The sequence below is a fragment of the Canis lupus genome, chromosome 5 (genome assembly GCF_011100685.1).
Source record: "Canis lupus familiaris isolate Mischka breed German Shepherd chromosome 5, alternate assembly UU_Cfam_GSD_1.0, whole genome shotgun sequence".
Lineage (NCBI taxonomy): Eukaryota > Metazoa > Chordata > Mammalia > Carnivora > Canidae > Canis > Canis lupus.
The window spans coordinates 64,707,297-64,721,124 of NC_049226.1; the positions used below are offsets into that span (position 1 = coordinate 64,707,297).

The 13,828-nt window shown below is 56.6% G+C and overlaps 1 protein-coding gene across 7 annotated transcripts in view; it reads left to right on the top strand.

Annotated features, from left to right (window-relative positions):
- The window catches only part of ANKRD11 (ankyrin repeat domain 11), a 190,662-nt gene extending 177,040 nt beyond the window's left edge, over positions 1-13,622 (top strand). For 4 of the 7 annotated variants that reach the window (XM_038538033.1, XM_038538028.1, XM_038538030.1 and 1 more), the window contains 5 exons: positions 412-6,905; positions 8,545-8,643; positions 8,724-8,867; positions 10,634-10,726; positions 12,644-13,622. In XM_038538033.1, the coding sequence (XP_038393961.1) occupies positions 412-6,905; positions 8,545-8,643; positions 8,724-8,867; positions 10,634-10,726; positions 12,644-12,829 (7,016 nt within the window). In that variant the 3' untranslated portion in view covers positions 12,830-13,622. Of the gene's footprint in view, positions 1-411; positions 6,906-8,544; positions 8,644-8,723; positions 8,868-10,633; positions 10,727-10,925; positions 11,091-12,643 lie in introns of all 7 variants that reach the window. The other 3 variants (XM_038538034.1, XM_038538031.1, XM_038538032.1) reach the window with 2 other exon arrangements.
- Positions 13,623-13,828: the final 206 nt, after the last annotated feature.

Below are 13,828 nucleotides of genomic sequence, written 5' to 3' on the forward strand. Positions count from 1 at the left end.
TGACTTGGGTGCCATGCTATGTGTGTCAGCTGGGGTGGGGGTGCAGGGCATGGGCCTCCCAGTGCCACAGGGCGCCAGAAACCATATGGGCACAGTGGGCCTCCCTGCCTCTGTAGACACCTGTGCTTATAAAGGAGCTTCTGGACTGCCCAGACCTGTCTCTGGGGTTTCCTTGCCAACAGTACTATGGGCTGGCTCTGTATATGCCGGCCCTGCCTTCACACAAGCCTCTCTCTGACTTCCTGCTGCCTGGGGTCAGCCTTCCACATCACTAAATCCACTAAATCTGGTGAAGAACTCTCCTTCCCCCGGCCAAGGGCAGCCCAGGCCTCACACACAAAGCACTCTCCCTGCGCATGTCCTGCGCAGTTGCTGTGAATCTGCCTCTGACCATTTCCTCCCTGTTCCCAGCAGAGAGCTCAGAGGAGGAGGACGCCCCGTCATTCGCACCTTCTAGCTCAGTTGATGGCAATAACACAGACTCTGAATTTGAGAAAGGCCTGAAGCACAAGGCTAAGAACCCGGAGCCCCAGAAAACTGTGACACCTGTCAAGGACGAGTACGAGTTTGATGAGGATGATGAGCAAGACAGAGTCCCTCCAGTAGATGACAAACACTTACTGAAAAAGGATTACAGAAAAGAAACTAAATCAAATAGTTTTATTTCTATACCCAAAATGGAAGTGAAAAGTTACACTAAAAATAACACAATAGCACCAAAGAAAGCGGCTCATCGCATCTTGTCAGACACGTCGGATGAAGAGGACGTTGGTGTCACCGTGGGGACAGGAGAGAAGCTGAGGCTTTCGGCACACACGATCCTGCCCAGTAACAAAACACGGGAACCTTCCAACTCCAAGCAGCAGAAGGAAAAAAATAAAGTGAAAAAGAAGCGAAAGAAAGAAACAAAAGGCAAAGAAGTGCGATTTGGGAAGAGGAATGACAAGTTCTGTTCATCAGAGTCAGAGAGCGAGTCCTCAGAGAGCGGCGAGGACGACGGGGACTCGGTGGGGAGCTCCGGCTGCCTCAAGGAGTCCCCGCTGGTGCTGAAGGACCCCTCCCTGTTCAGCTCCCTGTCTGCCTCCTCCACCTCGTCTCACGGGAGCTCTGCTGCCCAGAAGCATAACCCCAGCCATGCAGACCCACACGCCAAGCACTGGCGGACAGACAATTGGAAAACCATTTCCTCTCCTGCCTGGTCGGAGGTCAGCTCTTTATCAGACTCCACAAGGACGAGACTGACGAGCGAGTCTGATTGCTCCTCTGACGGCTCCAGTGTGGAGTCGCTGAAGCCCGTGAGGAAGAAGCAGGAGCATAGGAAGAGGGGTGGCCTGCAGAGCACGCTGTCAGAGAAGAAGAACTCTTTTCACACCAGCGTGGATGGTGCCATTCCCAAGCTGGACAAGGAGGGCAAAGTTGTCAAGAAACACAAAACGAAACACAAACACAAAAACAAGGAGAAGGGGCTGTGCTCGGCTGGTCAGGAGCTTAAGCTGAAGAGCTTCACGTATGAGTATGAGGACTCAAAGCAGAGGTCGGATAAGGCCATCCTTCTGGACAACGACGTTTCCAACGACAACAAGCTGAAAGCCCTGAAGCACGACCGGGAGCATCTCAAGAAGGAGGAGAGACTTGGCAAAGTAAAGGCAGAGGAGAAGGAGTGGCTCTTCAAAGACGAGATGCTCAAGGTTTCCAAGGATGAAAAATCCCTGAGAAGAATCAAAGATATGAGCAGGTCTTTCCGAGAAGAGAAGGAGCGCTTGAATAAAGCAGAAAAGGAGAAATTAGTGAAGGAAAAGTCTCCAAAAGAGGAAAAACTGCGACTGTACAAAGAGGAAAGGAAGAAAAAGTCCAAAGACAGGCCCTCAAAGTTAGAGAAAAAGAATGACTTTAAGGAGGACAGACTTTCAAAGGAGAAGGAGAAGACTTTCAAAGAAGAGAAAGAAAAACTCAAAAAAGAAAAGGTTTATAAGGAAGACTCGTCCGCCTTTGATGAATACTGTAACAAAAGTCAGTTTCTGGAGAACGAAGACACCAAGTTCAGCCTCTCTGATGACCAACAGGACAGGTGGTTTTCTGACTTGTCCGACTCCTCCTTCGACTTCAAAGGGGATGACAGCTGGGACTCTCCAGTGACGGACTACAGGGATGTGAAGAGTGACCCTGTGGCCAGGCTAATCCTGGAGACAGTCAAAGAGGACAGCAAGGATAAGAAGCGAGAGAACAGGGGCCGCGAGAAGCGAGACTATGGGGACAAGCGGAATGACAGGGATGCCTTCTTCAGGAAGAAGGACAGGGAATGTCTGGACAAGAGCTGCGAGAGGAGGAAGGAGCCAATGGAGAAGCACAAAGGCGTCACCAGCTGCCTCCCCGAGAAGGACAAGAAGAGGAGGGAATCTGCCGAGGGTGGACGGGACAGGAAGGACCCCCTTGAGAGTATCAAGGAGCGGAGGGATGGCCGGGCTAAGCCCGATGAGGCATACCGCGAGGAGCTCAAGGAGCTGGCGGGTGAGGCTGGCTTCAAGGACAGGCCCGACTGCGACTTTGGAAAGGGCCTAGAGCCCTGGGAAAGGCTCCATCCAGCCCGAGAGAAGGAGAAGAAGGACAGAGGGAAGGGGGATAAATACAGAGACAAGTCCGGCGACAAAGATAAAAGTGAAAAGTCTATCCTTGAGAAATGTCCGAAGGACAAGGAATTTGATAAATGTTTCAAAGAGAAAAAAGATGCCAAGGAGAAGCATAAAGATACACACGGCAAAGACAAGGAGAGGAAAGCATCTCTCGACCAAGTTAAGGAGAAAAGGGAGAAGACTTTCCCTGGGCTGCTCTCCGAGGACTTCCCTGAGAAGAAAGACGAGAAGAAGGGTAAGGAGAAGAGCTGGTATATCGCAGACATCTTCACTGACGAGAGTGAGGACGAGAAAGATGAGTACGCGGCCAGCGCACTCAGGCTCGGAGAGGCCGGTGATGTGGCGCGGGCAGATGGCCCCACAGACACTGAGCGGCCCCGGAAGCACTCTGCTGAGCGGCAGCACACAGACAAGAAGGACCGGGAACTCCGAGAGAAGAAAAAGGAGAAGGGAGCTCCAGATGGGGCCAGGGACAAGAGAGAGAAAGTTCCCGAGAAGCACAAGGACAAAAAGGAGAAAGAGCCTGCAGAGAAGTACAAGGACAGGAAGGACCGCACATCGGTGGACTCCACACAGGAGAAGAAGAACAAACAGAAGCCCCCGGAGAAGGTGGAGAGGAGGCCTGTTGCCGAGGACAAGACCAAGGGCCGGCACCGGGAGAGGCCGGACAAGGAGCACTGCCGTGACAGGAAGGCATCAAGGAGTGCCGAGGCTGAGAAAAGCCTGCTGGAGAAGCTGGAAGAGGAGGCCCTGCACGCCTACAGGGAGGACTCCAATGATAAGGCCAGTGAGGTGTCCTCGGACAGCTTCACTGACCGTGGGCAGGAGCCTGGCCTCAGCGCCCTCCTAGAGGTGTCCTTCACGGAGCCCACCGAGGACAAGGTCAAGGACAAGGAGAGGCACAGACACTCTTCATCTTCGTCCAAGAAAAGCCATGATCGAGAGAGAGTCAAGAAAGACAAATCTGAGAAGAGAGAAAAGAGCGATGACTACAAGGACTCCGGTGGCAGGAAGGACCCCATCCAGTATGATAAGGACTTCTCTGATGCTGATGCTTACGGGCTCCCTTATGGCGCAAAAGCTGACACAGAGGACGGGTTAGAGAAAGCCCTTGAGCTCTTCTCCACAGAGAAGAAGGAGAAAAATGATTCTGAAAGAGAGCCGTCCAAGAAAATAGAGAAGGAGCTGAAGCCCTATGGGTCGAGTGCTGCCAGTGCCCTCAAGGAGAAGAGGAGGAGAGAGAAGCACCGGGAGAAGTGGAGGGACGAGCGGGAGAAGCACAGGGACAGGCACGGGGATGGGCTCCTGCGGCATCACAAGGACGAGCAGAGGCCTGCGGCGAGAGACAAGGATGCACCCCCAAACCCGCTCCGAGACAGGTCCAGGGAGGACAGCCTGAAACTCAGCGAGGCCAGACTGAAGGAGAAGTTCAAGGACAATCCGGAGAAAGAGAAGGGTGACCCGGCAAAAGTCAGCAACGGCGAGAAATTGCCAGTGTCCAGAGACCCGGGCAAGAGAGACGCCCGGCCCAGAGAAAAGCTGCTGGGTGATGGCGACCTGATGATGACCAGTTTCGAGCGCATGCTTTCCCAGAAGGACCTGGAGGTCGAGGAGCGCCACAAGCGGCATAAGGAGAGGATGAAGCAGATGGAGAAGATGAGGCACAGGTCTGGAGACCCAAAGCTCAAGGAGAGGATGAAGCCAGCTGAGGACGCACGGAAGAAGAGCCTGGATGTCCCTCCAAAGAAGCCGCTGGCGCTGGACCCCGCCCTGAAGGACAAGAAGCTCAGGGAGTCTGCTCCCACTCCAGCAGCTCCCGAGAACAAGCCCCACCCAGGGCCAGCTGTGGACACCAGGGACTGGTTGGCAGGGCCACACATGAAAGAGGTTCTGCCTGCATCTCCCAGGCCTGACCAAGGCCGGCCCACTGGGGTCCCCACGCCTGCCTCCGTGGTGTCATGCCCCAGCTATGAGGAGGCCATGCACACGCCCAGGACGCCGTCCTGCAGTGCTGATGACTACTCTGACCTCATGTTCGACTGCACAGACCCTCAGCCTGTGTCCAGTACATCCACCAGCGCCTGCTCCCCATCCTTCTTCGACAGGTTCTCAGTGGCAGCAAGCGGGATCTCAGAGACCGCGAGCCAGACGCCCACAAGGCCGTTGTGCACGAGCCTTTATCGTTCGGTCTCTGTTGATATCAGGAGGACCCCTGAGGAAGAGTTCAGCACTGGGGACAAGCTGTTCAGACAGCAGAGCGTGCCCACGGCATCCAGTTATGACTCACCAGGCCAACACCTGGAGGACAAGGCCCCTGGGCCCCCGGGTCCTGCCGAGAAGTTCGCCTGCTTGTCTCCGGGGTACTACTCCCCAGACTATGGCATCCCCTCCCCCAAAGCAGATGCTCTGCACTGCCCACCCGCAGCTGTGGTCAACGTCACCCCCTCCCCAGAGGGTGCCTTCTCTGGTTTACAAGCAAAGTCCCCCCCTCCGCACAGAGATGAACTGTTGGCCCCATCCATGGAGGGAGCCCTTCCCCCTGATTTGGGCATTCCCCTGGATGCCACAGAGGACCAGCAGGCCACTGCCGCCATCATCCCCCCAGAGCCCAGCTACCTGGAGCCACTGGATGAGGGCCCCTTCAGCACGGTCATCACGGAGGAACCCGTCGAGTGGGCACATCCGGCGGCCTCAGAGCAGGGCCTCTCCTGCAGTCTGATTGGGGGCGCCCCTGAGAACCCTGTCAGCTGGCCTGTTGGGCCGGACCTTCTGCTCAAGTCCCCACAGCGGCTCCCAGAGTCCCCGCAGCATTTCTGCCCCACTGAGGCCCTCCACCCTGCTGCCCCAGGGCCCTTTGGCACCACAGAGCCCCCTTACCCAGGCTCCCCTGACGCGTACCCTCTGTCAGCCACTGAGCCTGGACTTGAGGGTGCCAAGGGTGATGAGGTAGAGGCTGTCCCAGCCTCCGTCTCCACCCCAGAGGAGCCAGCCCCCTTTGCCGCTGCTTCCAGGCTGGAACCTTTCTTTACCAATTGCAAACCGCTTCCAGAAGCACCTGCCGATGTGGCCGCGGAGCCTTCGTGTTTGACCACGGTGACTCAGGTGGAGGCTCTGGGGCCCATAGAAAGTAACTTCCTGGAAAATGGGCATGACCTGTCGGCGCTCAGCCAGGTGGAGCCAGTGCCCTGGCCTGATGGATTCCCCAACTCTGAAGACGACTTAGATCTTGGGCCTTTTTCGTTGCCAGAGCTCCCCCCTCTTCAAGCAAAAGATGTTTCTGATGTTGAAACAGAACCTGTAGAAGAGACTGCCCTGGCTCCTCCTGAAGATGCCCCTGCAGGGCCCCCTGTAGTCCCCAGTGGTGGAGACATCCCTGCATCAGCTGCCGAGGAACAGCCTGTGCTGCCTCCTGACTCGGTGGCCCCCCGGCTCCCCACTGAGCCCGAGCCCCCTGAGGAGCCCCAGCCAGATGCAATGTTGGAAGCCACGGTAGAAGCAGGCACCGTGTCAGAGGGTAGGGTCCCCGAGGACTCAGACTCCAGCCTGGGGCCCGCGGCAGCACCGTTGGAGCAGCCTCCACCAGGGAGTGGAGAGGAGGAGGCCGAGGGCCAGGATCTCACAGCCGCATCCCACAGTGTGCCTGACACCCCTGTGGATGGTGTGGCCCAGGCACATGCAGTGGACGGGGCAGGCCCCCTGGATAGTGCCAGTCTCGAGGGGCCTCTGGGCAGCGTCCAGCCTGAAGTGACAGAACCAGAACCCAAACCTGCAGCTGAAGCCCCAAAGGCGCCCAAAGTAGAGGAGATCCCCCAGCGCATGACCAGGAACCGGGCTCAGATGCTAGCCAATCAGAACAAGCAGAGCTCACCTCCCTCGGAGAAGGAGCCCGCCCCTGCCCCTGCCCCCAGAGCAAAGGGCCGCTGCTGTGAGGAGGATGACCCCCAGGCCCAGCACCCACGCAAGCGCCGCTTCCAGCGCTCCAGTCAGCAGCTGCAGCAGCAGATGAACACGTCCACACAGCAGACACGGGAAGTGATTCAGCAGACCCTGGCTGCCATCGTGGACGCCATCAAGCTGGACGACATCGAGCCCTACCACAGCGACAGGTCCAACCCATACTTTGAATACCTGCAGATCAGAAAGAAGATCGAGGAGAAGCGCAAGATCCTCTGCTACATCACCCCTCAGGCACCCCAGTGCTACGCCGAGTACGTCACCTACACGGGCTCCTACCTCCTGGACGGCAAGCCACTCAGCAAGCTGCACATCCCCGTGGTGAGTAGCAGGGCTGGGGCGCCTGGGCTGCTGCCTCCTGGGACCAGCCTCCCGCTCAGTGGTCCTTGCTGGCAGAGCCCCTCTGGCTCAGGAGACCTGCTCGCTCGGCTCTGTCACTCATCATTTGTCCTGCGTCTGCTCCGCGGGGTCCTCAGTTGGTGCCTGTGTGCTGTCCACCTCCACCCAGCTCTCTGCCTGCTGTGACTGCACCCTGTGCACTGCACCCCCCCCTACCCCCCCAGTGTCCTCTCTCCTCACCCTGGATGGCCCTCCTCCTTCGTCAGGCACACCTATGCAGCAGTACTGCTTCTTGACCCTCGAGGGTCTGTCTCACCCCTTTACCACCCCAGGGACATAAGGGCCTGGCCCCTCTGAGCCCTGCCACACTTCTGTGCTGGTTCCCAGTAGCCCCACATTGCTGCCTCAAAGCCAGACCCCTCCTTCCACGAGGGCCCTTCCCACCTCCCCGAGGTGTACCCTCCGTGGGTCTCCCAGGCTTCTCCATGCAGAGGGCTATCCTCAGGCCTCCCAAGCCCACCTGTAGGCACTGCACCCAGAGCCCTCTTCTCCCTCTCTGCATTCCCTTGGCGTCTGATTGTCCTCCACTGGTACCTGGTGACCCCGTGTCTGTGCAGACGTGACCCATCCACGCCCTACCATGCACACCACCTCCTAACCCCTTCAAGTCCACGTCTGAGCCATTAATCACACATCTTGCCCCTCACGGCTTCCCCTGCGTGGGCTCCTGCCTCCTCTTTGCACAACACAGCCAGACTTCAGCCTTCCTCTGTTCTGCTTTCCAGGATCTCAGCCCAGGTGGCTGTTCTCACCCTGCACCCGTGAACTGCTGCTTTTTTGGGGGGGAGAGGGGCGCCAGCACACTTTGAAGAAAGGCTGAAACTTCTTTATGCCATGAGGCCCTCCTAAAGAAGGCCCAGGCACACAGCCCACAGGGCTAGTCTGAGTGGGAACCCCCCAGAGGGGGTCACGTTGGACGAGGGTGCTTTCAAAGCTGCTGAGCTGGCTCCCCTCTAAGCACAAAGCACAGCTGACCAGGACTGACATCCAGGGCCTTCTGATCCAGGACAAGTGGCTCTGAGTGTCAGGTTCACAGGGTGAGGCAGTGGGAGGTGTGGCACCTGGGCCACCCCTCTCCCTGCACAGCTCAGGCCAGCTCTTGGGGTAGCTGGGGGTGGGTAGTGGGAACAGCTAGATTTGACCCCAGTAGGACGTCCCAGCATGACTCTTCCCTATTCCAGGATACCCTGGGCAAGAGACCGAGGCTGTTTGTCCTGAGGGGCTGCTTAATCCCCTGGGTTACTAGATTTGGAAAAATCTGGCCTGAGATTTCTGTTCAGTGAGATGTTTGGTTGTTTTTTGTTTAAACTTTAGTTTTCAAAACAGTACCATGATCATCATGGGAAGTTTGGGAAACGGAGAACAGGAGGGGTCCCTGTAGTTTGTGTAATCTCTGCTTATTTTCCACTGGGATTCACATCTTTCTTCCTAGAAGAAAGCTAAGTTTCCCCTGCCTGTCACCATGGTGCAGGGCACCCAGGCTGTACAGAGAGGGCGGCAGAGCATGGGTTGGGTGTTCCTGGTTCACAGCCCCACCAACCCCCTGCCCCCATGATTGCAGATTGCGCCCCCTCCCTCCCTGGCGGAGCCCCTGAAGGAGTTGTTCAAGCAGCAGGAGGCTGTGCGGGGGAAGCTGCGTCTGCAGCACAGCATCGAGCGGGTAAGAGGTGGGCATGGGGCCTGGGGTCGGGGCACATCTGGCCCACATGAGTCCTAGCTCATCCAGCTCCTCTCCTATAGGAGAAGCTCATTGTCTCCTGCGAGCAGGAGATCCTGCGGGTTCACTGCCGGGCGGCGAGGACCATCGCGAACCAGGCAGTGCCATTCAGCGCCTGCACCATGCTGCTCGACTCTGAGGTCTATAACATGCCTCTGGAAAGTCAGGTTGGTGGCCACCTGGGCTGGGCACTCCTCTCCTGTTTCCCACCTGGTCTCATTCAGTCTTGGCCCTAGGGCCACCAGACAGCAGTACGCATGACTCCATTCCACAGTCCTCGTGGGCCTCAGTGAGTACAGTCTGTCACTTAAAGTCACTAATATTTTCCTCTCAAACGAACAATTAGGGTGAGTTGTACCTAGACCTGCTGCTTCAGGGGTCTGCCCCAGGGAAGGCCTGTCCTGTGTGGCCAGGGGCACAGCACAATCCTGCAGCTGAGAGCCAAGGAGCGTCAGAGCCCATGGTTGTGCTTCTGCCTTGGTGACACCCAGGCCCCAGTGCAGTCCTGCTCTGTCCACTCCAGGTGGCCAGCCTTCCTCCCACTGCCCCTGCCATGGTTGTAGGACTGTGCCTGCGCCAGCGTGCCTATGCCGTCAGGAGCCTGGCGAGCTCACTCCCAGTGCTGAGCTGTCCACAGACATGTGTGAGATCAAACCGCATAGAGCAGACTCTGGTGTCCCTCCCCCTCCTCCATCCCAAGCCCACTGCTTCTCCACATCCTGCTGCAACCCGCACTCACACCGGAGGTCAGACTATTTCTTTTCCCCAGCAACCATCGTGACTTCTTATAATCCACCCAGCGTGTGTCACTTAGGGCCGAGTCCACATGAATATGGTGTGGGGGCAGACCCAAACACTGCTGTGCCCCTTCATAACCCCCGGTGCCCCATGAGCCAGCGTGAGCTCCCGCTGCACCCCAGGCTTGTGAGCAGCATTCTCGGGTTGGCTGTGTGTAGATGTTGGTGGGTTTTTTTTTTTTTTTTTAATTAGAGATTAGGATTTTCCATTTACTTATGTACAGTCTTTAAGGATAGATCTTAAAAATTTCTGCCCCCCAGGGAAGCCTGGCTGGCTCAGTTGGTAGAACGTGCCACCCTTCCTGTCAGGATCGTGAGTTCAAGCCCCGCATTGGCCATGGAACCTACTTTAAATAAAGTTTCCCCATTTAACATACCATGTAATAGGACAAGTTTTGCCTGGAGCAAAGCAGTAGTCCATCAACCATAAAATCACGAGGTCAGGGGCTGAAGGATACTTCAGGGATTAGCAAGGATCCTGGTGACCCTGGGAGCTGATCCTGGTGACCCTAGGAGCTGCTTCTGAGCGTAAGGGAGGAGTCCAGCCACAGCAGGCCTGCCCACACATCTGGTACAGGGCCTGCGCTCAGCTCCCAGGGGCTGCATGGGGCCGCAGGGAGAGACTCTGACAAGTGCTGGTCACACAGAAGGCCCCGACTGCAGGGGCCGGTGAAACCACCAAGCTGGCTGCCCCTCTGGCCTAAGGCTTACCTGCTTGTAGACTCTTCCCAGGGCACAGGTGCCACTGTACATGAGGACTGTGACATCAAGTTGGCACTGTCTGCTGTGTGGAGCCAACTCGGGCCGTTCACAGTCCTTTTCAAAGACAGTTACAAAGAAGTGAAAATATGTGCTCCTTGAGGCCTTAGGGTGTCCCTCCGGATGGCCCCCAAGGGAGATGGTGCCCATGTCTGTGCCAAGCCTGTACTCCCACCCGCCCATGTAGCAGCCTCCTGCGGGGGAGCACAGGGAGGGTCATGCTGGTCAGTCCTGAACAGGATTGCCCATGGGGACCCTGGAAGACCCAGTGAAAGCTGTGGCTTTCACTCTCCACCTGAGAGACGGTTTGAGGTGCCAGCATGGGTGCCCTCTCCTGGCTCTTCCCAACCCAGTGTCCACATTTCTCTCTCCTGTAGGGGGACGAGAACAAGTCTGTGCGTGACCGGTTCAATGCCCGCCAGTTCATCTCCTGGCTGCAGGACGTGGACGACAAGTATGACCGCATGAAGGTGAGGGCCTCTGGCCCCTGAGCTGCGCCTGGGCTGGGGGTCCCAGCAGGTGTAGGGGGTGGGGGGCGGGTGGGCTGCTGCTGGGTTCCCTGTTTGGAAGTGACAGTGTCGGACCCTCTGAGCCCAGCTGATACTTTCAGGGAGCTGAGGTCTCCCCGCCCCCATGTTGCTTCCTTAGAGTGTCTTCCCTCCTGTCCAGGTGTGCGGGGAGCAGCTCCTGTCACCAGCTGGCGGTCAGACCTCTGTGGGACCCCACCTTGAGCCCTCCTCAAAGGTCACAGCATGCACCCAGCACCACTGCTCTGGATGTGCTGACCAGTGCAGCAGACCAGAGGATGGGTGGGAGATAGAGAAAGATTAGCAAGTAAGAAGCCCGTCCTCACCTGCAGGTGCTAGGGTCACCAGCCAAGGAACTGAACTGCCATTTCCAGAACTAATACTAGGGTCAGCGCCACCCCCAGAAAGCTCCAGGAGGCAGGGCCTGGAGGGCCGCACTTGCTCTTCTCATTAAAGCTCTGGGGCTCCATCCCCACCCCCTGGGGGTACCTGTTCTTGGAGAGGAAGAGTGTTTCCAGGATGCCAGCCTTAACCTGTGTCCCTTCCCTCCTGGACCTGTGACCACGACAGCGCCACAGCAGTGCACACGGGGAGGTGCTTGTGCGGAGTAGACAGAGCCCAGAGCAGAGAGAAAGGAGCCCTTGTGGCGTCCATGGCCCTGGGCTGGTCCCTGGGAAGCTCCAGGGTGATGGCGCACAGTTGGGCCAGCCTGGGCTGCAGGGCTGCGCAGGGAAGGCTTTCCTGTAGCCGGAGACGGTCGTCTTGACCACGTTTGAGTTAGACGTTATACATTAAGAGCCCAGGAGTCCAGTGCCCTTAACATGAGGCACTTACAAAACCGTAAGAAAAGAGTGAACAGAAGAAATGGAGGAGCGCCGCGGGGGGAGGGGCGGCACAGTCAGTAGAGCATCCAATTCTTGGTTTCGGCTAAGGTCCTGATCTCAGGGTCGTGGGATCGAGCCCTGCCTGCATCGGGCTCCACGCTCAGCACAGAGTCTGCGTGGGAGTCTGTCTCCCTCTGCCCCTCCTCCCACTGGTGCATGCACTCTCAACAAACACCTTTTAAAAAAAGAAAAAGAAACGGATGAAATACACTGAGTCTGCACAGATTTGGAGAGTTGGCCACCACGCTGCAGCGCACAGTGATTTGTTTCCAGAAGGCTACAGATGGAGGAGGGCTTATGCCTTGATCCCCTCAACACACTTTAACTGAATTATTTTAAGGGAAACTAGACATTGTGATACTCCACCACCCTCAGTGCTTTTGCACACATCTGAGAAACAAGACGAGCCACACGGTGACGTCAGACTGCTCACAGCCACCCTCTGCTCAAACCGCGTCCGACCCAGGTCCATTTGTGCCGCATCCCGTCCTGTCCCTGCTCAGTGAATCCCGTCAGAGACATTATTTCAGGTTTCAGTTTTCTTCCTACTTGACACGGGATACTTAGTATCACACCCTGATGGTACCACCACCATTATTTAGGACCTGAGAGGATACCCCCAAATACTAAATGCTTGAAACCCCCTTTTTTTTTAATGTTCACTTTTAAAAGACGTGATTTCAGGGCATCTGGCTGGCTCGGCGGGTGGAGCACGCAACTCGATCTTGGGGTCATGAGTTCAAGCCCCACAATGGGTGTGGAGCCTTCTTAAAAATACATTTTTAAAATGGCATAATTTCTACTGCAAGTGAAACAGAAATCACCAGCCCTAAGTAATTGTAAAATGAAATGGAAAAGAACAGCAGCTAGAATTCATAGTCAGATGCTGCTGTGAAGCTGGGGCGGGGCATGGGAGCCGCGGGGGGTGGCCGGGGTCTGGCCTCAGCTCCCCTCACCTGCTGTGTTTCCCGCGCAGACGTGTCTCCTGATGCGGCAACAGCACGAGGCCGCAGCCCTCAACGCTGTGCAGAGGATGGAGTGGCAGCTGAAGGTCCAGGAGCTGGACCCTGCAGGGCACAAATCCCTGTGCGTGAACGAGGTGCCCTCCTTCTACGTGCCCATGGTCGATGTCAATGACGACTTCGTGCTTCTGCCAGCCTGACGCACCGCAGGACGGCCACACAGGACACAGGCGAGGGCCACACACGTCTGCCCGGCGCTGCTGCCACATCCGGGGCTGGGGAAGGAGACCTCGTCCCTCAGGTGGGGACACCCAGGGAGAGACCCCGCACTTTGCTCCCTGGAGCAAGTCTCTTTTCTACCAGCTGCCGCGGGAGGCCGAGAAGACCGCGGGGACGCACAGGCGGACACAGCGGCCCGGGGGTCTGCTCTCCAGCCGTCTGCACAGGCATTTCAGGAGCTGCAGAACCGAGTGTTTTTAAAATTTCTTGTTCCATTCTGATCAACTAAAAAATAAAATTAAGGCGTCCACCCCTCATAAACAGTGCCCTCCAGGTCGGAGGGCAGGGAGAGCACCGCCCCAGCGGCCCTCCTGCTGCCATGGGCGCCAGTCCCGCTGGGACACTGTGCTGGGGACAGGGCCCGGCCGCGCCGCCCTCCCGCCACAGATGGACACAGAGCCAGGACAGGACTTGGGTTGTGTTTTTAATGGAGTCAAATCCACGTGGTTTGTATATTTTTTCCTTTAATCTTGGGCATTTTGTTTCTCTTTCTGAGAACATAACTTGAAACACTACAGAGCCAATAATCATATAAAAAGTGTACCCGTAAACGCTGTACAGTTTTATACACATTCACAATGTACTTTTGCTGCCTTCTAGATAATTTATTTTGCAACACATTACTGCACAGTTGTAAATAACTTATGTACTGTAACATCACTTCAGTTATGTGTAAAGAAATAAATAAATTAATTAAATGCTCTTTGTACACGACCGGCCCTCTCCAGGAGGGGCCGCACACAGGACTGAGCTGAGGGGTCGCTCTGCGTCTTCAACTTTTTCCTCGCCAATTAAGACCTTTTAATTTGGAAACTAATTGTCTCCTCCTTTCCCCAGACTGACCCACCCCCTGCCATCTGCTCCCAGGGCCTGGGCAGGAGTGGGAGGGAAAGCAGAGTGACTCACGACTGGGACAGGAG